The sequence below is a fragment of the Scyliorhinus canicula genome, chromosome 3 (genome assembly GCF_902713615.1).
Source record: "Scyliorhinus canicula chromosome 3, sScyCan1.1, whole genome shotgun sequence".
In the NCBI taxonomy this organism is placed as follows: domain Eukaryota; kingdom Metazoa; phylum Chordata; class Chondrichthyes; order Carcharhiniformes; family Scyliorhinidae; genus Scyliorhinus; species Scyliorhinus canicula.
Genome location: NC_052148.1, coordinates 166,599,816 through 166,622,444, shown reverse-complemented (window position 1 = coordinate 166,622,444; position 22,629 = coordinate 166,599,816). Strand labels below are relative to the sequence as shown.

At 48.5% G+C, this 22,629-nt stretch overlaps 1 protein-coding gene across 1 annotated transcript in view; it reads right to left on the bottom strand.

Moving 5' to 3' along the window:
- si:ch73-234b20.5 (uncharacterized protein LOC449923 homolog) overlaps positions 1 to 11,695 on the bottom strand; it is a 63,215-nt gene extending 51,520 nt beyond the window's left edge. Inside the window, exon 1 of the mRNA XM_038791659.1 lies at positions 11,213 to 11,695. Within this exon, the coding sequence (XP_038647587.1) occupies positions 11,213 to 11,215 (3 nt within the window). The 5' untranslated portion in view covers positions 11,216 to 11,695. The remainder of the gene's footprint in view (positions 1 to 11,212) is intronic.
- Between the last annotated feature and the right edge of the window lie 10,934 nt (positions 11,696 to 22,629).

The following is a 22,629-nucleotide window of genomic DNA, read 5'->3' as shown; positions in this document are numbered from 1 at the left end:
TTGTAAGCGCAGTAGCGTTATCCGGCCACTAGGGGGAGTAGCTCTGGGAATGCTCAGGAGCTTGTACAGGGCTCCACCCTTGGCTCCGCCCACGACTCCTCCCCCTTGTGCTGCTGTATAAATACCCTTGTCCAGAGTCAGCCTGCAGTTCACCGAGAGTTCATCAACGGGTAACAGGCTGGCTCTGTAGTAAGTAGATTAAAGCCTATATTGGAAAACACGTGTCTGGTGAATTGATGGTTCCATCAATTTAATCTACTTAAGAACAGTCAAGATCGATCATGGAATCGGCCCTCAAGCCTGGACGCCTGGAACTCGACCCGCAGGATGCAGAGGCAAAAGAAATCTTCTCCCACTGGCTGCGGTGCTTTAAGGCCTACCTGGCAGAAGCGAACACAGCCGAAACGACAGAGGAACAGAAGTTAAGTCTACTGCACGCGAGGGTGAGCCACAGAATCTCTACGCAACTAAACTCGGCCGGTTCATATACCGCAGCGCTAGCGGTACTCGATAAGATATATGTAAGGCCCATTAACGAAGTTTACGCACACCATGTGTTCACGACTCGCCGCCAGCGGCCTACAGAATCACTTGCCGAATTTTTAAGGTAACTCAATAATTTGTCAAATGACTGTAATTATCAAGCGGTTACCGCGGCTGAACACAGAGAACTTGCTGTACGCGATGTTTTTGTAGCGGGCCTCAGGTCTAATTATGTGCGGCAACGACTGCTGGAAAAGGGGGTCCAAGACTTAGAAATAACTGTGGAAGCTGCGACCACGATGGAGGTCTCCTTCCGCAGCCTTAACTCGTTCCCCGCGGACCCCGCGACCGAATCATGGGCCCCCGACCAGCGACTTCCCCAGGCCTGTGCTACGCGGCCGCCCAGCCACCATGCTGCTCCAGCCAGCCACTATACTGCTCCAGCCAGCCACTATGCTGCTCCAGCCAGCCACTATGCTGCCCCAGCCTGCCATTTCTGCGGCCAGAATCAGCACCCGCGGCAGCACTGCCCGGCCCGCAATGCGACCTGCAGCAGCTGCGGGCAGAAAGGCCACTACGCAAGAGTGTGCCTTGCTAAAAGTGCCCCAGCTTCCAACCCGCAGGCCCGCGGGGCCCGAAGTGCTGCAGCAAATGCCCCGACTCCGCCCCCTCCCGCCACGTGCGATCCATGGGGCTGCCATCTTGGCGAACCTCCACCACGCGGCCGGCCATGTGTGACTCATGGGGGCCGCCATCTTTGACACCATCTTGCTCGCCGCCCGCTACGTGCGATCCACGGGCCCGACCTGCATCGCCACGCTCGGACAACACATCGGAAGAGTACGACTATGAACTCAGAAGGCAGTCATCACGGGGCCACTCCAGCACAGCTGATCGAGCCGCAGACTACCCGCAACGCAGCGCAGTCACTCTGGACCAATCATGCCCGAAGCATCTGCGAAATTCGATGACAGAGGTCCAAATCAACGGGTACAAAACGCCATGCCTCTTCGACTCCGGGAGCACTGAGAGCTTCATACATCCAGACCTGGTAAAACGCTGTTCGCTCCCCGTTTTCCCCGTGCGGCAAACTATCTCGCTCGCTTCAGGCTCCCATTCGGTCCAGATCCAGGGACGCACCGCCGCGACACTCACAATCCGAGGCGCTAGCTACTCAAAATTCAAACTCTACATTTTGCCCGACCTCTGCGCGCCACTCTTATTAGGCCTAGACTTTCAATGTAACCTTAAGAGCCTCACCCTCAGCTTCGGCGGGCCCCTGCCCCCACTCACAACCTGCAGCCTCGCTACGCTGCGAATCCCCCCCTCCTCTCTTCGCCAATCTCACAAAGGACTGTAAACCCGTAGCCACTTGTAGCAGGCGGTACAGCCTGCAGGATAGGGTATTTATCAGAACAGAGGTCCGAAGGCTTCTCAGTGAGGGGATTATAGAGGCCAGCAATAGACCCTGGAGAGCTCAGGTGGTGGTCGTTAAGACCGGTGAAAAATTCCGCATGGTTGTCAACTATAGTCAGACCATAAATAGATTTACGCTCCTCGACGCGTATCCCCTCCCCAGGATTGCAGACATGGTAAACCAGATCGCCCAGTACCGGCTCTTTTCCACGGTGGATCTGAAGTCTGCATACCACCAGCTCCCAATCCGCCCAGAGGACCGCCACTACACGGCATTCGAGGCCTATGGCCGCCTCTTCCATTTCCTCCGGGTCCCTTTCGGCGTCACTAATGGGGTCTCGGTGTTCCAATGAGCGATGGACCGAATGGTGGACCAGTACGGGCTGCGGGCCACGTTTCCGTACTTGGACAATGTCACCATCTGCCGCTATGACCAGCAGGACCACGACGCCAACCTCCACCATTTTCTCCAGACGGCACAGAAACTGAATCTTACGTATAACAAGGAGAAATGCGTTTTCCGCACAACCAGACTAGCCATCCTCGGCTATGTCGTGGAAAACGGAGTCCTGGGCCCAGACCTGGACCGTATGCGCCCCCTCTTAGAACTCCCCCTCCCCCATTGCCCCAAGGCCCTCAAACGGTGCTTGGGCTTCTTCTCCTACTATGCCCAGTGGGTCCCTCAATATGCGGACAAAGCCCGCCCACTCTTTAGGACCACACGATTTCCCCTGTCAGCCGAGGCACGCCAGGCCTTCGACGGCATCAAGGAGGACATCGCCAAAGCGGTCATGCGGGCGGTGGATGAATCCACTCCATTCCAGGTTGTGAGCGACGCCTCAGAGGTAGCTCTAGCAGCCACACTAAATCTGGCAGGGAGACCAGTCGCATTTTTCTCCCATACCCTCTCCGCTTCAGAACTCCGACACTCCTCAGTCGAGAAAGAAGCACAAGCCATTGTGGAGGCTATTCGTTACTGGAGGCACTACCTCGTAGATAGGAGGTTCACCCTCATCACCGACCAAAGATCGGTTGCCTTCATGTTTGACAACTCGCAAAGGGGCAAAATTAAAAACGACAAAATTCTGAGGTGGAAGATCGAACTCTCCACCTACAATTACGATATTAAGTATCGACCCGGGAAGCTCAACGAGCCTCCGGATGCCCTATCCCGTGGGACATGCGCCAGCGCGCAGATCGACCGATTGAAAGTCATCCACAATGACCTCTGCCACCCGGGGGTCACCCGGCTCGCCCACTACATCAGAGCCCGAAACCTGCCTTTTTCCAACGAGGAGGTAAAAGCGGTCACCAGGGACTGCCCGATCTGTGCGGAGTGCAAAACGCACTTCTATAGACCAGATAGGGCCCACCTGGTCAAGGCTTCTAGGCCCTTTGAACGCCTCGCGATTGATTTCAAAGGGCCACTCCCCTCAACGAACAAGAATGTTTACTTTCTAAACGTCGTAGATGAGTTCTCCAGTTTCCTATTTGCTATCCCGTGCCCCAACATGACCTCCCACACAGTCATTAGGGCCTTGCATAGCATCTTCACCCTGTTTGGTTTCCCCAGCTATGTACACAGCGACCGGGGCTCGTCCTTCATGAGTGATGAGCTGCGTCAGTACCTGCTCGACAAGGGCATTGCCTCGAGCAGGACTACCAGCTACAACCCCAGGGGGAACGGGCAGGTGGAGAGGGAGAACGCGACGGTCTGGAAGGCCGTCCTACTGACCCTCCAGTCTAGAAAGCTCCAAGTCTCCCAGTGGCAGGAAGTCCTCCCAGACGCGCTCCACACTATTAGGTCCCTTTTGTGCACAGCGACCAATCAGACCCCTCACGCGAGGCTCTTCATTTTTTCCAGGGGCACTACCACGGGGGTCTCACTTCCGGCATGGCTGAGGACACCAGGCCCAGTACTTCTGAAGAAACACATCAAGGCACACAAAACGGACCCCCTTGTTGAAAAGGTGCACCTGCTCCACTCCAACCCCCAGTACGCATTTGTCGAGTTCCCTGACGGCCGTCAGGACACTGTATCCCTCCGGGATCTGGCACCCGCCGGATCCAGCGCCCCCTCTACCCCCACAGAAGGACCTCACACCCTACACCCCATGCTGCCGCCCCCTGCGCTCCCGAGCCCACGAGCTCGCTCCACCAGTTCCGCGCACCCACGCCGGCCAGCCCTCAGTCCCCGGTCGAACCAGGAGAGTATGAAGCTCGGATACAACCCTGCCTGGAGTCCGCCATCGTACCCCAGCACACAACACCCATCCAGCCACTGCAAGAGGCTGCAACCCTGGTGCTCCGCAGATCACAGCGGACAGTTCGACCACTGGACAGACTGACTTTGTAAACCACCACCCCCGCCGGACTTGATGTTTTTTGCAGGGGGTGAATGTGGTGAATGTAACATGGTAATTCACACTGTATCTTTGTAAGCGCAGTAGCGTTATCTGACCACTAGGGGGAGTAGCTCTGGGAATGCTCAGGAGCTTGTACAGGGCTCCACCCATGGCTCCGCCCATGACTCCTCCCCCTTGTGCTGCTGTATAAATACCCTTGTCCAGAGTCAGCCTGCAGTTCACCGAGAGTTCATCAACGGGTAACAGGCTGGCTCTGTAGTAAGTAGATTAAAGCCTATATTCATATCGGAAAACACGTGTCTGGTGAATTGATGGTTCCATCAGTCAGTTGTGGCAGATTTTGCTGGGAGTTTCCTGCCAGCTCTGTCGGCGAGTTCCCTACCGTTATCTAACCACACTTCGGGCTGGATTTTGTGGCCACGGCCACTGTAAGATTGCCACAGATAGGACAGGGATCATGTAAAGGTGCGTTGACCTTGGACGGGTATTTCCGGTCACCAGGCAAGTGTGGACGACAAACGCTGTCCTCAGTCACTTTTTAAGGCCCTGGGGGTTTCTCCCTGGTCAAGCCCACACTTAATTATTTTCATCACTGGGGAGCGGAACTCACTGGCCATACCGCCTCCTCAGAGATGGGGCACCATTTTGAAGGGTGCCCTGATTTCTAAGAGGGCTTGTGGGTCCTCCACATCCCCCACCCATGGGCAATGTCACCCACCACATACATGGGTATTTACCCCCTCCCTCCAAGTGATAACACTCTGCTATAGGGTCGCTTAGGGCCCTCTTTTTAGGCCTTCCTGTGCCCCCTTTCTGGCACCCCACTTCCAGGACCCCCCCCCCCCAATAATCCAGAGGCCCCTTCATACCCGCTTCCACCCTCCTTTCATGGACATGGCTGTCCCACACCCTGGCCCTTGGCAGTGCCATCCTGACACCTGGGCACTCTGTTACAGTGCCAATATGGCAGTGCCAAGATGCCAGCCTGGCAATGCCAAGGTGCCCGTGTTCTAGGGGGTGGGCCGCGGTGCCACCCTGACCTGTTCTTGACCAACTAATGGGCCTCCAATGGCCGGGGAGATACCCCGGGTACCATTCCGCCTAGTCCACGTTTGTGCGGACCAGTACTGAACGGCACCTGGCTGGGGACTCCCTGGGGAGGCCGTTACATTCCGGGAGCCCGGTAGATCCCGGATGAGCATTCCTAAGTGGGTTTAAAACTGACTTCAATGCACAAGGCTTGGTCACACCCATTGTGGGCAGAACCTGATTACGACACCTCGCGAGGTCTGGACAGATCTCACGAGGCGTACTGGCTGCCGGGAAGTCCACGGGAGATTTCTCTCGGCCTTTACCCGCCGTGCTGCACATCCGTTACACAACGCGGCCAATAGATCGCACCCCGAGTGTTTGTGAGAGTGAGTGTGTGTGAGAGAGACAGAACCCTGCGTGTGCACACTGATCCTGAATATCACTGAAGATTCTTTCACAGATCAATTATTTAAAACATATATAATTTTATATTAGAAACCAGCTCTTCAGCTGGTCAGGTTAAAATGAAATGATGTCACTTTAATGGAAGTTAAATCAATAATTCAAGTCAGTCATGTATGAGTGTAAATAGGATCAATGTCAGGGTGGAATTCAAGAGATAAGATAGCTCATGGACGGTGGTGTAAAACCAGAGTATGATTATATTACTGCTAATGAAAGGCAGTCCAGTGACAGAGCACATTGCTAGAGATCATAGGTTCACATTCACAATTCCTCATGTAGTTAGTTGCTCTTGCGAACAGCGTCATTAAGGTTTATGAAATCTACGGCCCCTCTTGATAGATGCAGGGAAAGGCAAGAAAAAAAGGTGCAGGAGCGTGATCAGTGGCTGCTGTTTCTCTCCTCAATGTCAGATTAACTGCAGAGGATTAGATCAGACATCTGGGCTGGAAAACGGTGGGCTAGGTAAAGAGGGGTTTAAAAACTAAATGAAAGAAAGTAAGAAAGAGGAAATCAATAAGGGGGCTACAGTTAGCAGCACGGTAACACAAGTGGCTAGCACTGTGGCCTCACAGTGCCAGGGTCCCAGGTTCGATTCCCTGCTGGTGCTCCTCCGGGTGCTCCGGTTTCCTCCCACAGTCCAAAGATGTGCAGGTTAGGTGGATTGGCCATGCTAAATTGCCCTTAGTGTCCAAAAAGGTTAGGTGGGGTTATTGGGTTACAGGGATAGGGAGGAAGTGAGGGCTTAAGTGGGTCGGTGCAAACTCGATGGGCCGAATAGCCTCCTTCTGCACTGTATGTTCTATGTTCTAGTAGCTAGTTCTGAGCCCATCCATTTCCAACCCCAAACATATGGAAACGTTTTATGCATTTCTCACTTGTTTCTCAGCGCACCCAAACCCCTGCTGCTAGATTTATATTGATCAATGTTAATATTTGAAAGAAGGATGGACAGATAGACACAGGCCTTGTGAAATACTGTCTTATTGAGGAAGCATTTGTCAAAGCTTTTTTTATTTGGCTCGTTTACAAACACAAAGCAATGATGTAAATTGAACCAAATTCATCATTACTTCATTCGGTTCTTTTCTCACCAAATGGAAGACTTCCCAAGCAACTTTTCATGAAGATGCTGCTTACCTCCTCAAATGTCTCCACACTTCAGTGAATTCTTTACGAGATGCTTAGAACATAATGCATCAAACTCTTGTTTGGTTCAGTTTGATATGTTCATCTCCTTAGCAGTTCATATTTATTTAGTTGACCAAGTGACCACACAGGAGACTATGGCCAGAATTTTATGGAGTTTGGGAGGGATGGTGTGCAACCCACCTTATTTCACATGAAATTGCACGTGAAGATATTGGGAGCGTGTCCAAATGTCATGGTGCCATCGTGCAATCCTTTGGTTGGAGGGGCACGTGCGAGATCGGAAGCATGGCTGCTGACACTTGAAACAGCCTACTTGTGACAATAAAGATTTTTTTTTCTAGAAGTGTCCAATTGATCCTGATTTTAAGTGGCCCGTGGGTTTCTACGCATGGGCCAATCGGCCAGACGGCGTTCATGATTCACTATTGATGATCCAGGGTGGGATAAAATTCTGGGATGAATTTAAAATAAATATTTGAAAGTTGATGGCTGATGGGTTATGCTGCCAGTTGTTGATTTTGCACGATAGAGAGTTTGCAGTATTTCTTTGGCGAAAATGCCATTAGAAACAATACTGCTTACCTTGAGGCAGCTGTTAGCCTTCAGGGTGCTGGCCGGAAATGCCCGGCAGCACCGTCACCATACTCGGTGCCTGCCCCTTTCCCCCCCCTCCCCAGCAGTCCTCAGCCTTTCACAGCATGTGTTTCACTCCAGCTGGCTGGTTAATTGGACAGTGTGAACTCGTGCTCCGGGGCCAATCGTGGCCTGAAGCACTTTTCGCGCCCGCTCCAGGGCCTGTCGAATACGCGTGCCCCACAGGTAAAAAAATTCAGGCCAATGTATTTCTATCCATTAGCCTGCAATATGCTGAAAATTCCAAACACCGTGTGTAGAGGAGTGTCCTCAGATGAGACCCCTTAAAACTGAATAGCTAGGACAACACTAGACTAATTCCACATAAATTAGTTTATTAAGGATTGAGACTAATCATAGAAAGTATACCCAGTAATCATTAAATATGTATTTTTAAGACATAGCTGTAATAAGCATTCAAACTCTTGCTACAAGCAGTGGCCAAATGCATGATGGGATTTAAGCTAGCTAACTTGAAGCAGTGGCCATATGCATGATGGGATTTAAGATAGCTAACTTGCCCAAGTTTTTGAGACCAACAGGATTAGACATAATAGTGGGGTCAGCAATAACACAGACAGCTCAGTAAGCAGTTCTTATCAGTGCCACCAACATCCTGGGCTGGATTCTCTGATTCTGGGGCTATGTCCCCACGCAGCGTCGGAACGGTGGTGTTTTACGGCAGAAGAAAATGCATAATTCGGCCAGCGATTCCCCGTTTTGCTGGGGGATAGCATGCTGGCAGCGTAGGGCACTCGGCTCTAGCTGCCGATACAGCCCGGAGAATTGCTGGGTCCGTGGCTGTGCATGCGCACCTCAGCGACCTGCAGCAGCCCTGCCATGCTACATGGTGGAGGCCACTCGCGGACCCTGCCCGCGAAATAGTGCGCCCCCTTTGACCGGCTCGTGCATCACAGACCACCATCCCTTCATTGCTCCCAGCCCCTGATGATGTCCCCCCACTGCCCATGGATCGGCCCTCCCCCAACTGTAGCGGGGCTGGACTGAGTCCACAGCCACCACGCCGAGTTCGCAACGGGTGAGACCATGTGAGACCCATGCTGTCAGGAACTCGGCCGGTCGGGGTGGAGCATCGAGGGGTGGGCCTCACGCAATGTCCTGAGGCCGTCGGTATGTGGTGCGGCGTACTCTCCGAAAGCGCCGCCGCCCCCAATTTGGTCAGGAACTTTGATTCTAATGCCAATCGCCAATCGTGATTTCGTTGTCGGCAACCAGAGAATCCAGCAATCTTACGCAATCCATGGTATAAAAAGGAACCAACTTTGGCATCCTGCCCCTAAATGAACAATGTGGTGGGCAGGAACTGACTGCGATAAGAAAGATGGGAATGGACGAAAAACAACTTTATAACGGATACAGTGTCCTGATAAACAACAGGCGAAAGGATGGGGTTAAATCATGATTGGATTGGATTGGATTTGTTTATTGTCACGTGTACCGAGGTACAGTGAAAAGTATTTTTCTGCAAGCAGCTCAACAGATCATTCAGTACATGGAAGAAAAGGGAATTAAACAAAATTCAAGAAAATACATGAGAATACATAATAGGGCAACACAAGATATACAATGTGAGCTGATCACAGTCATCATTTTGCTTAAAGTAAATTTTGCTGGTCAATATAAAATTGACAGCTCCAAGAATTGGCTCAAGTGCAACTGGGGTAGGCTATTGATTTTTGGAAAGCTGTATATTTGGGGTGTCTGTACCAGTGTCAAGCAGAGTGATTTTGGCATTTATCCAGATCACTCTCCCACGTACGTGGACCAAGCTTGGAAAAATAAAGCCGTCTTAACTGGAGTTGATGTGTCTGCAGTCTGCGAGTTCAGCTGAGCTGTAACTAAGACGAAGAACCTCATGTAAAATCTAGCTCAATTCTCAGTCCTTGGAAACGTTCCTAATTCGTGGTCTTGGGAGAATGACAAAAGACAAGAGATACCCCAAAGACTAGGATATTCCAGCATTTATAGTAATACTGAACATTCTCTATTAAAAATATATGGAGCTACAGTTCTAATGTTATAAATCGTGCACTTAAAAATGCCGTGAAGAGACAAAAAGAAATTCAGAATAAAAGAAAGAAGCAGCGAAAGGTAGGGAGAGATCAGAACAGAGAACACATTAACTTAACTGCCCCTGTGGTCCATGTGACTGAGACAGCATTCTGTTTATGTTTATGTTGCTGGTGTGGTTTGTACTTATGATTGAGAAATCTCACTTTTTAAATCAATTTTAACAGATATGGCTTTTAAAAGAGATATTTCAGAGAGGTCTGTGTAGCCAACAGGAAGTTGGATTTACCACCAGTAGATTTTTAAAAAATCAACTCCCTGCCCTTTCCTCCCTCTGCCTTCGTGGTAACCTCCCCTTGTACTGAGATTCTTGTTCATATAGAACAGAACCTGATAGAGGTCTACAAAATTATGAGGGGCATAGACAGAGTGGATCGTCAGAGGCTTTTCCCCAGGGGAGAGGGGTCAATTACTAGGGGGCATAGGTTTAAGATGCGAGGGGCAAGGTTTAGAGTAGATGTACGAGGCAAGTTGTTTTTTTTTTTACACAGAGGGTAGTGGGTGCCTGGAACTCGCTGCCGGAGGAGGTGGTGGAAGCAGGGACGATAGTGACATTTAAGGGGCATCTTGACAAATACATGAATAGGATGGGAATAGAGGGATACGGACGCAGGAAGTGTAGAAGATTGTAGTTTAGTCGGGCAGCATGGTTGGCACAGGCTTGGAGGGCCGAAGGGCCTGTTCCTGTGCTGTACTTTCCTTTGTTCTTTGTAGAACAGTTGTCACATTAGTTCATTGTTTGTCTGTGGCTGCTGAGCGGGTCTCAGCTGGAATTGTCTTTGGGTGGGGAGACATTCTGGCACCAATGTCCCTAGGGAAGGTGATGGAAAACAAATTATCTACAGTTCCTGCCCCTTATCCTACCTGCTGGAAAGTATGTGTGGAATTCAGGTGAGCACAAACTCAGGGTTGAAAGTGGTCCTGCCAGTGGTCAAACAGCCTGCCGATATTTACTGTCACTTGGACAAAGTCCTCGAGGGCTGCTGGTGACTGGGGAGTCACACCCAGTATGAATCAGCCCGCTTCAGAAGAAGAGGAAAGAAAAGGGGGGGAGGAAAACTGGGCAAAGAATGCAATCCCCAATGCAACAATAACTGTTGTTGGGCTTGACATTTATCGCATTGCAATAGAGTGGGATAAATGGTGATTCAGTTGGTGTTTGTGAAAAGAGTCACGATAGTTTGTGACGGATGAGGTAGATGGGTTTGAAGTTGCAGCCAAGCGATATAACATTTTCTCAGCGAGGCCTCTGCTGAACGTATTTTTCTGCGTGCTTACCAAATATTTTGGGCAAGGCGAGGGGTCCTTTAAACTTTACAATGCTGCTCTTCATACTTGTAAATACCAAATGAGAAAATTTACCGAACCCTGCTGAGACTAAAGTAGAGCCAAAAGCTCAAGCCTTTTCGGATTACAGTAGAGTTGTTATTGTTCACAGCTTCTCCACCTTTCACTTCAGTCTTTTTGTCAAATAATCAGCTGTGTGCGTACACTATATTGAAAGCCATCGGAACACTTGTGGTAAGAATAGATTTGACCAGAAATTACATATTTTGATTCAAATTAAACAAGCTTACCATTGTTGTCTGTGAAGCTGCTCCTACTTTTGCCGATGGGTGTAATGGAAGACAAAACGCTGAAACGACTGGTTAATATTTAACTTGGATTACAACATTTTCATCGACGGCCAACCTGTAAGCAGAGCTGATGCTACATTCCTCCCCCTCCCGCTTGCACTGAAGCTAAAACAGAAGCAGTACAGGCGCTGCCTGTTACTGAGTGAAACCAAAGCAACGTAACAACAGGTGAGATTCTTCCTGCGCTGCAGCTGTTTACTACATCTGGAGGTTTCTGAACAAGTTTCCGCGCATCCTGATCCACCCTCAGAAAATGGCTTTGCCTGCTGTTGCTGGCAACGCTGATTCTCATTGGTTAGTTATTCTGTTGTGATTCCCACCTGCCACCAGCCAACACCTGTTCGAAATCCCCAGTGAATGGAAAGGGCTGGGCAAAGTTCACCTTCCGATTGGCGGAGCCACAAACAGGCAGCTAACAAAGCTGAGGAGACAGAGACATCTGTGACTGCGTGCAGTTAGTCCGACAGAGCTGGAAAGGTAAACAGGTACCAGAGGTTTATTCTCCAATTCCGATTGGATAAAGGTCACAATATGAATAGGCTGCAGAGGGAAGAAACGAATTCCAAGAGTAAGTAGTGTTGGTACAAGTAGAACAAAATTGCAAATGCTGGAAATCTGAAATACAGGCAGAAATTGCAGGTCAGTCAAGTATATCAGAGGAAAGACAATTTCACCATCAGGTCTGGACCTCAACAGATGCAGTCCCCTCCACAATGGGGTCCAAATGCAGATTGGGGAGTCCATTCTCTGCCGCCCGCTGCCTGGAGGGGAGTTCCAGATGCAGCACTGAGAGCTGATCCCATTCCGATGCTCCGGTCTCCTGCCACTGGCAGCAGCGGGCTACATGCCTGGGTCATTTGAACCCATGTGCATCCAATTTACAGGCTGGCAACCCAATTCTCCATTACTCTGTGATGCTCTAGCCCTCTCAGCTGGGATAACTCGGGCGTGGATTGGTGCAAGTATTTTCCAGTGTGGCCCTGATATGCTGGGTCAAGGGGATATGTACGTAACATAGGTGCCCCCAAAGTCCATCCTCCCCCCCCCCCCCCCCCCTCCAACACCACACATCCTGCCCACCCCAGCCTCCCAGCGGAACCCCTATCAGAATTCCTCATCAGACCCCTCCCATGATCCCCATCAGACCCCCATACTAGAGCCCCATCAGCCCCCCATCAGACTCTCATCAGACCCCCATATCAGAGACCCCCATCAGATCCCTCAATCAGAAATAGTTTTTACAAGTATCACATTCCTGACCAGCGCCCAATAGTAGCTAGGATACTCAACCAAAACACCAATATTTTAGTTTATTTTGTAAGTCTGTGTGGGGGCGGTTAGCACTGTTGCTTCACAGCGCCAGGGTCCCGGATTCGATTCCCGGCTTGGTTACTGTCTGTGCGGAGTCTGCACGTTCCCCCTGTGTCTGCGTGGGTTTCCTCCGGGTGCTCTGGTTTCCTCCCATAAGTCCTGAAAGACGTGCTTGTTGGGTGAATTGGATATTCTGAATTCTCCCTCTGTGTACCCGAACAGTTGCCGGAATGTGGCAACTAGGGGCTTTTCACAGTAATGTCATTGCAGTGTTAATGTACGCCTACTTTGTGACAATAAAGATTATTATTATGAAAGAATACTTCGCTCCAGGAGTGATTGCATAAAGAAATAGGGATTTGTTATTTTAAAACTAAACTTTATTAGTAACACACTATTAAACTCTTTAACATCACACCTGAAAATAGCTTACAATTACCCCTTAAACAATACTACTGGGCAGCACGGTGGTCTAGTGGTTAGCACAACCGCCTCACGGCGCTGAGGTCCCAGGTTCGATCACGGCTCTGGGTCACTGTCCGTGTGGAGTTTGCACATTCTCCCCGTGTCTGCGTGGGTTTCGCCCCCACAACCCAAAACAAAACGTGCAAGCTAGGTGGATTGGCCATGCTAAATTGCCCCTTAATTGAAAAAATGATTGGGTACACTAAATTTATTTTTAAAAAACCAAAAAAACAATACTACTCAATACAGTAAATACAATACCCTTAACTGTAATCTCTATTCCCAATTAACATACAAGAAAGAAAAAACATACAGTTGTCAATCCATCACAAATCCCAATGGTACAGAGTAAAACTTGCTTTCCAGAACAGATTTGGGTCATGTTAGAACCCCTGCAGACTCTGGCTGGATGTCTTCAAAAAGCTGTTTGAACTGGTTTGTTTCAGCTTCCGCGTTGTCCTCAGACAAGTCTGCACTTCTTTAAATACTATTATTCTTTTTAAATTATCCTACTGGGAGCAAAATACTTTGCTTGTGGTCTAAAAGGGTAGCCAGATTAGAACTCAACTCAAAAAGCTTTCTCAAAATGCCTGAATACATTGGCAATGTCATCTCCCGAAGCTGAAAACAAATCAACTTCCCAGGCTGAAAACACATTAACTCTCCAGGATCTCCCCCAAGATATATAACATTGCATTAGCCTAGTCCCTTGACTCTGGTCAATTTTACCACTGGCTCCTAAAGCTTTCTGGTCTTGCAGTTAAACACACTCTAAACCCAGGCATTTAACCGGTAAATTACTAAATGCTTATCATTCAATATATCTAAAATTCCTGCATTTGTCATACAAGGTTGTAATTGACAGAACAATAGCTTCCAGATACCCAGGTGTCTGGACTGTTTATCATCATTTCCCTTCATGCTTGAATGTGTCCCAAGTCCCTTGCTGTGAGCGAACCACAATGTTTATAAATATCTAGCTATAATTGACACGTCCTCACCATATCAAAAGCAGTCAAGTGCTTTCTGCTGAGAAAAGGAGGAAGTGAAAGCATTTATCTCCTGCCTTGGAGAGCTGTCGGCCAATCCTCAAACAAGAGGAGGTAACGGAGCTGGACTTTAAGGTAGGTCCAGGGCAGCAGCTGGACCCGTGGTTGCTGGATTGGAGATGACAGCGGGTGTGTCTAAAGGGGGATATTATCTTTGTGGAGGGTGCCTTAAATGGGCACAGGGTAACCCACAAAGTGATCACCTCCATCTTGCCTGTCCTCAGCCCATGCAGTGAAAGTTACCGGGCTATCCGCCTTCTCTCTGCCCACTCCTGCTGGGGTAAAATAGCGGTGATAGAAAAATGAGGCCCTTAAGTGGTTATTAATTGGCCACTACAGGCCTCAACAGGCTTAGGGGCAGGTTGGCTGCCTGAGGCTTTCCCTGCCACTGTAATATGGGATAAAGGTCCGGAGTGTGCTGAAAGGCAGTGGGGCGACCATGTGCTGTACTTTATAAGCACCCCTGCCTTCAAATATGCTGGTGGGGGCAGAGTTATACTTTGTGGGGCTCTGCGTTCACCTTCAGTTCTGCCCCCCCCCCCCCACCCCACGACATCACGGCACACCCGACCCAGCCCACCCTCGTCCCACAGAACGGAAAGGTGCAAGCCACAAAAATACACAAATTGTTCCCTGCTTCAGTGCTTTTTAACTTGTAAAAACCCGCCTGTACGAATAATTGCTGAATTGAAATCCAAGCTTCCCTGATGGTCAATATTGTGATGCGGGTTTCGAGGTGAGCAGGCTTGGAACTTACTGATGAGCAACGAGATATAAAAGTCAGCCAATGACATCACTTTTTTTTTATTTGTTCATGGGATGTGGGCGTCATTGGCTGGGTCAGCATTTATTGCCCATCCCTGAGGGCATTTAACAGTCAACCACATTGTTGTGGATCTGGAGTCACATGTAGGCCAGATCAGGTAAGGATGACAGATTTCCTTCCCTAAAGAGCATTAGTGAACTAGATGGGTTTTTACAATTGACAGTAATTTCGTGGTCACCTTTTAGACTTTTAATTCCAGATTTTTATTGAATTCAAATTTTACTGGCAGCACGGTGGCGCAGTGGGTTAGCACTGCTGCCTCATGGTGCCGAGGTCCCAGGATCGCTCCCGGCTCTGGGTCACTGTCCGTGTGGAGTTTGCGCATTCTCCCCGTGTTTGCGTGGGTTTACCTCCACAACCCAAAGGTGTGCACGGTAGGTAGATTGGCCACGCTAAATTAATTGGAAAAATGAATTGGGTACACTAAATTAATAAAAAAGAAAAAAAAAATTAAATTTCACCATCCGCCATGGCGGGATCACTGCAGCATACTCCAATCAACAAGATGCATACAGTGCCATTCACTATATTTTAGAGCCTCATTTAGTTTCAAAACTTGACTTCCTCATTTCCTGACAAAATCGAAGATGTTACTGCTGTAAATGAGCGGAGTGTCCAGTGAGTCCAAGTCCAATATCAGTGGCTCTGTCTGCAGGATTCTGTTCTTTGTTCTCGAAGGCCAGTCTTGTCCAGCAGCACGTGACCAGCAGCAGCTAATTTATCAGACCAGCAGAGATCCATTTTGAAAAATTGAATTTGAGCAAGAGAATATGAAGATTTTTAAGATTTTCTTGTTTCATCCCTTGCTGGCATGGCAATTTAGTTAGACTATTTCTCTACCTTTTATTCCCCAATTTATCAATTACATCATTGTAAGTAAAATCTTGTAAAGGTGTACTTTCAATCATCAATATTGCTGAATTTGTCAAATGTTCCCGATTCATTGTACTTCGCAAATAATTTTTAACTCGTTTCAATACAAAAAAGAACGATCACCAGAAGCCTTTGTGACAGGTATTGTTAAAATTATTTTCAAAGTTGGTTAGCCCTGCTGCCTCACGGCGCTGAGGTCCCAGGTTCGATCCCGGCTCTGGGTCACTGTCCGTGTGGAGTTTGCACATTCTCCCCGTGTTTGCGTGGGTTTCACCCCCACAATCCAAAAATGTGCAGGTTAGGTGGATTGGCCACGTTAAATTGCTCCTTAATTTAAAAAAATGAATTGGGTACTCTAAATTTATAAAAAATAAATAAATAAAATATTTTCAAAATGGTTTCCACATTTGGAAAGGTTGCCTGCAAACCATCATGTACAAATCAGCTGCTGATCTCGAAGCACAGAGCTCATCATTATCAATGAAATTAATGAATTGTTTCACTTTATCTTCAAAAAGACATACATGTTTTGAACAAAGTTGAAAAACCGGACAGCTCCCTCACAGGATTCAGCTGCAGCATTGCAGATTAAATTCAAGGAGTGACTGGAGCATGAGTTGAATGATGCACAAGGGTTTTCATTTTTCAGTGCTTTCAGACCTGAATATTATCCTGCCATATTTGTGGCATTATCAAAGCTCTGCCCACAACATTTTTTGATGTCCAAATCTAAATTTTCAATGATTTCCAAAACTGTTGTCTCTAGAAGTGTGGGATTGTAGCTGGACAAAACAAAGAAGTTGCTCCACAATATTACCATCACTTGTCACATATCTTAAAATTAATGTTAATTGGTCCATACGAGCCATATCTAGTGTTGTATCAACTATTATGGACTAGTATTTGACATATTTTACTTGGTTTCTGAACTGCTCTGCTATTATAATGATGAAGTCATTGTAGATTTGGTGTTTTAAAAAGTTGATCTTCCCTGAGCCACAATATTCACTGAGATATTCAAAGCAGGCTAAAAAAATACCTCTTTGACTTGACAATGATGACTCATTATGTCCTCTTTGAGGTAGTCCGAAAGAAGACAGCAGTTTGACTGAGGAAACAGCACATCTTAGCACTTTCCTCCAAAAAGAACACTCCTTTTGAAACTAAGCTAATAATGTGACATCAATTCTAGATAATTTACATCTTTGAACGGATGCACACATAGCTTTTATATGAGCTTTGGAAGTCCCATGATCAGCAATATTTCTTCCAACATTTCTCCAGTTAGAGTACCCATCAACAAATGACTGTTTCCCTTTACTAGGGTCAAGGAATAACTCGCAAACACAACAGCAGACTGCCTAAGAGATTTTTTAAAAAAGCAACCAATTTCTAATTTCCGTCATCCCATTTCTCTTCATCCTTTGAAAAAGGGGATTATGAAGACTTCTAACCTGCTTTCGGCCTCCAACCTCAAACTTTTTTCTTAAATTTTCCTTTTCATCTATGTTTTCTGGTTTATTTAGTACGAAATATTCAATTATAATCAGCGGAACAGATTTTGGCCATAAGGCAATAATAATCTCTTATTGTCACAAGTAGGCTTCAATGAAGTTATTGTGAAAACCCCTAGTTGTCACATTCCGGCGCCTGTTCGGGGAGGCCAGTACAGGAATTGAACCCTCGCTGCTGGCTTATGTACTGTCATACAAGCCAGCTGTTTAGCCCACTGTGCTAAACCATCCGCCAATATCTTTTGGGGGTAGGTTTCTTCCCTCACTTCAACGGAAGAAATATCTTGTAGTTCTCTTGCCATTTCAGATTCCACTTCTTGTCATCAGATAATTCACCCATACTTTTGGTGGATGACAATGAATGTGCAGTTTTGGACTGCTCAATATTTTGAACTTTTTAATGTAAAATGACAAACTGTCTTTTTGCTGCCTTTGACCTCTTGCCTTGCCTTCAATTTTCTGCATTGTTGACAGCCAGATTGATAGGGTCATTTCATATTGCTAAAGAAGCTGATCTTGATTTTAATGAATTTTCTGAAAGAGCAGGCTTTTGCACAATCAATCCAATGTTAATTAAAGCTCTGCAAAAATTGGATTAATCTTTTAACTATGAAGCTGTGACTCTGGATTTCACATAAGACTCTCTTTACTCTTCTCCTGCCGATTTCCACCTCAGAAACTCACAAAGTCTCCTTCCTTCCAAAATGCCTGGTCCTCCCACACTCTCCCTCACAATCTTCCCCATCACCTCTCATACCCTCACAATCTCTTCCCCAATGCTCACCGTCTCACTAACCTCACTCGCCTGGAGTCTTCAAGGCGGCCTCCTGCCTCACGTGTTGTCTCCTCATGCTGGTAAGACTTGATTCGGCGCCTCATGACTCCACTGTTGCTGGCTAGTGTTGCTCGTTCTGGGTGAGTGTGCTTTCCACTCAATTGGCTCTGTTTTACTCCTTAGCTCTAGAGTCGCCAGGTATCTTTATGATACCACCACAAGGTTCAAGTTCAAGTTCAGATCAATGACTCAATACACCAGTTAGTAAGTTCAAACAAGGCACGTTTATTATTACACAGTTATTTACTACTCATGCATATAATACTAAGACTAAACTATTCCTACCAATACTAGGCCAATACTTATCTGGAATAAGGGAACTGCCGGATCAGGGAACAATGGGCTCTTGCTCTGTCCTGGATCTGCAGGCTTCCAGTTGGTGTGGACTAAAGGGGTCAGGAGTGTCTATTCTCGTAGCGGGCATTGTATGACATTTACTTGTCGGGGTAGCAATTGGCCAGGCCAATGCTCCATGCCCAATGGGCCGAGTTCCCGACCATATGGTTGACGTGTGGTCTCAACGGATGGGAACCAGTTGTGGCGACTGTGTCCACAGCCCCACAGTCGGGCGGGAGCTATGCTACTGGACGGGGGGGGGGGGGGGGGGGGGGGGGGGGGGGGTGCGCACTTCCGCGAAGGTTGGGGTTGGCCTGGGGGTGGTCAGGCAGTGGGCAGTGAGGCACTATCTGGCAGTTCGGGTCCGCGTGCGATCAGCGCCATGTTTTACTATGTGACCGCTGCAGGGTCATTGCCATGCGCAGGCGCAGCCATGGACCCCGCCATTGTCCAGCCCTTTATATCTTGGGAGCTAGGAGTTTTACTCAGTGTGGCTGCTAGTCCATCGCTGGTCGCAGGATCGGTGAGGGGTTGCCGCCGATTTCTTTGACATAAAACGCCACAGATCCTCCGCACTCAAAAACAATGATTCCAGCCCCTCATCTCCCTCTGTGACAGATGTCTGTGCCATCCCGATTGTGATCTCAGTTGTGACTTTTAAAAAATAAATTTAGAGTACCCAATTCATTTTTTCCAATTAAGGGGCAATTTAGCACGGCCAATCCACCTACCCTGTACATCTTTGGAATGAGGGGGTGAAACCCACGCAGACATGGGGAGAATGTGCAAACTCGACACGGACAGTGACCCAGGGCTGGGATTCGCATCCTATTTGATTTAGTTTACTTATGTTGTAACTCCCGCGGGATGGACCGATTGCTCTCCCTGTGGGGCTTGTGGAATACAAGCCCCCTCACTCAATTTCACCTCCTAAAAGCTGGCCAGAAGGGAACCAGTATCTTCGGATGATCCTGGCTGTGACTAATTGTGCTCTCTGTCGCTGAGTGACTTTACTTTGTGTTGGAAATAAAAGTATTTTTACTAACCTTTTCGGACTCCTGGTGATGAGGCTAAACAGAGTGGTGCTGTTGGACATCCTGAACCCCTGGATGAGGACTCACAGAGGTGCTACATCTGTGCTCGGAGGAACCTCAGGGACCAGGAAGTCCAAATCAGCCATAAGTGTGTCGCCCTGGTCAAGGGACATGCCCGTCGAGAGCCAGAGTTTTCTATCTGCAACCTGCGAGGAAGGTTGAACTGCATCCCCGTGCTCCCCCATCAAAGTCACTGTCCAGGTTAATGATCACCCATTCGTCATGGACCTTGACACTGGAGTTGCGGTCTCAGTGATAGGATGGCAGACATTCCAGAAGGTGACGCTGGCAGACGTTCAAGTGAGTAGCATTTGTGGTTCAGTGGTAGAATTCTCGCCTGCCATGCGGGAGGCCAGGGTTCAGGGTTCGATTCCTGGCCAATGCCAAGCTGGCTGGTGTTTAATTGTTATTTCAGTTCTTTGCAAGGGGCTGTTTGGCACACTGGGCTAAACCGCTGGCTTTTAAAGCAGACCAAGCAGGCCAGCAGCACGGTTCGATTCCCGTAATAGCCTCCCCGAACAGGCGCCGGAATGTGGCGACTAGGGGCTTTTCACAGTAACTTCATTGAAGCCTACTCATGACAATAAGCAATTTTAATTTTTTTAATTTTTAAGAAGGTCAGGTGAGGAATCCAATGCCTTGACCTGGGGTTATTGAGGCACATTTGGCAATGCACTCATTGGCCCGTTGGTCATCGCAGGCACAACAATGTCGCTAGTTGCTGATTGTCAGCATACATCTATTTGCCTTTGATAGTAGTAAGGGACCCGGACCCAACTGTCTGTTGGGTGGTGACTGGTTGCAGAGGCTCCACCCAAGCTGGCAGCAGGTTTTCAGGATGGGCACCGGGGGTTTATGAGAGGTCCTAGGGAAATATCCGTAAGTCTTCCAGAATTGTCTGGGAAAGATCAAGGGTGTAGTGACCAAAATCTACATAGACCCTGAAGCCCAACTGAGGTAATATAGGCCCCATCCAGTTCCCTATGCCTTACTGAAGAAGGTAGATGATGAGCTCAATCATTTCGAAAGCCTTAGAATCATTCGGCCTGTACAATTCGTGGAGCGGGCAGCGCCTATAGTCCTGGTGCTGAAGTCGGATAAAACCATCTTTCAATGTGGGGAATACAAGTTAACAATGGACAAGGTCTCTCACTTGGATGGGTACTCGATGCAGCACATGGAAGACCTCTATCCAAAGCTGATTGGAGGACACCCCTTTTCTAAACTTGACATGAGTTACACATACCTCCAATTGGAGCGGCATCCAGAAGGTTCGTGACCATTAATACCTATAGGGGCCTTTACAAAAATATACAAGGTTTTCATTTGGCGTATTATCGGTTTGTGCAATTTTTCACAGAGTTATGGAGAACATTCTCCAAGAACTTCCAAGGATGGCAGTTCACTTGGATGATGTCCTGCTCACCAGAGCTGCAAAAAAGGAGCACCTGCGGAAGTCCACTGCCGGTTTTCTGAATATGCATCCTCCTTAAGAGGTGCAAATGTGTTTTTCATGCAAACGAGGTCACGAACTTAGGGTCATGTACCAGGTCAACAGGTACGGCTTGCACCCGATGGAGGAGAAGGTATGGGCCAGCAAACAAGCCTCCCCACCTGAGAACATGACTGAACTGTGGTCATTCCTCAGAATAGTGAATTATTAAGGGAAATTCATCCCAAACAGTGACTGAAGAAGTTGTATCGGCCTTGAATTTTATGGACACTCTGCCAGTCACCAACGCACAGATTCGCGACACAGAAGGACCTAGTCTTGGTGAAGTTACACCGTACCATCTTGCACGGGGGTTGGCAGGGGAAACTGCCTTCGGAGCTGTAGGTTCTCGAGACTAAACAGCAAGAGCTCAGCATGGAGGATGGCAGCCTCCTGTGGGGAGCCCACGTTCTGATTCTCAGCCAGGGTGGAAAGTCCATACTTCAGGTCTTACTCAATGGACACTTGGGTGTGTCGACGATGAAAATGCTCATCAGGAACTACATATGATGGCTCGGCTTGGATGGCCATATCGAGCAGTTGGCACAGCAATGCACCACATGTCAGGAACATCAAAAGCTCCCACCAGTCATGTCCCTCCACCCCTGGGTGTGGCCAGGACAACCTTGGGTACAATTGCCGGACCCTTTCAATTCCTGTTGATAGCCGATGCCCATTCCAAGTGGTTAGATATCCATCAAATGTCGTCCACCGCTTTGAAGGCTACCATTGGGAAATTGCGTCTCTAATTTAGTACCCATAGCATCCTGGAGGTACTGGTCACAGACAACAGTAACCCTTTTACCAGCGAGGAGTTCTCATACTTCTCAAAGTCAAACTGGGTAAAGCACATTCGGACCGCCCCATACCACCCTTCCTCAAATAGTCTGGCAGAACGGGCAGTGCAGACGTTCAACAGGAGCATGAGGAAACAGGCCACGGGATCTGTGGAGACGAGGTTGGAACATTGCTTATTCAACTACTGTAACACGCCACACATATTGGTGGTACTGCAGATGGGCCGGAGGATGAGGACCAGCCTTAGTCTGGTGTTCCCTGATATTAGCGGGAAAGTAGAACAAAGACAAGTTCTCCAGAGGCAGTATTGCAGCAGACGGACGCAGGACAGAAGTTTTAAACTGGTGCACACGGTATACATCTGGAACTTCGGAGAAGGAGCCCGGTGAATACCAGGGACCACAGTGGAACATGCTGGACCGGTACCATATACGGTGAAAACACTGGAGCGGACGGTGAAAAGGCAGATAGACCACTTCCGCAGCAGGGAGCCAGCATCAGGACCGACCCCGCCGGATGAGCCAGCCCTTCATCCCTCCTTCCCTTCACCCAAGGGCCAAGGGGTAAGACACCCTAGGGGAGCAGACACCATGAGGTGGAAGACACAGGATCCGACATGGAGACACAAGCGGCATTTTTTTTGGTGACAGCCTTGCCAAGGAATGGTCACCGATGGCGCCCATCCCAGATGATCGGTGGGGAAGCGATGTTCACCAATGCGTTACATGCCCCCTGACTCAGGTCCGCAAAGGCGGGTGAGGTGA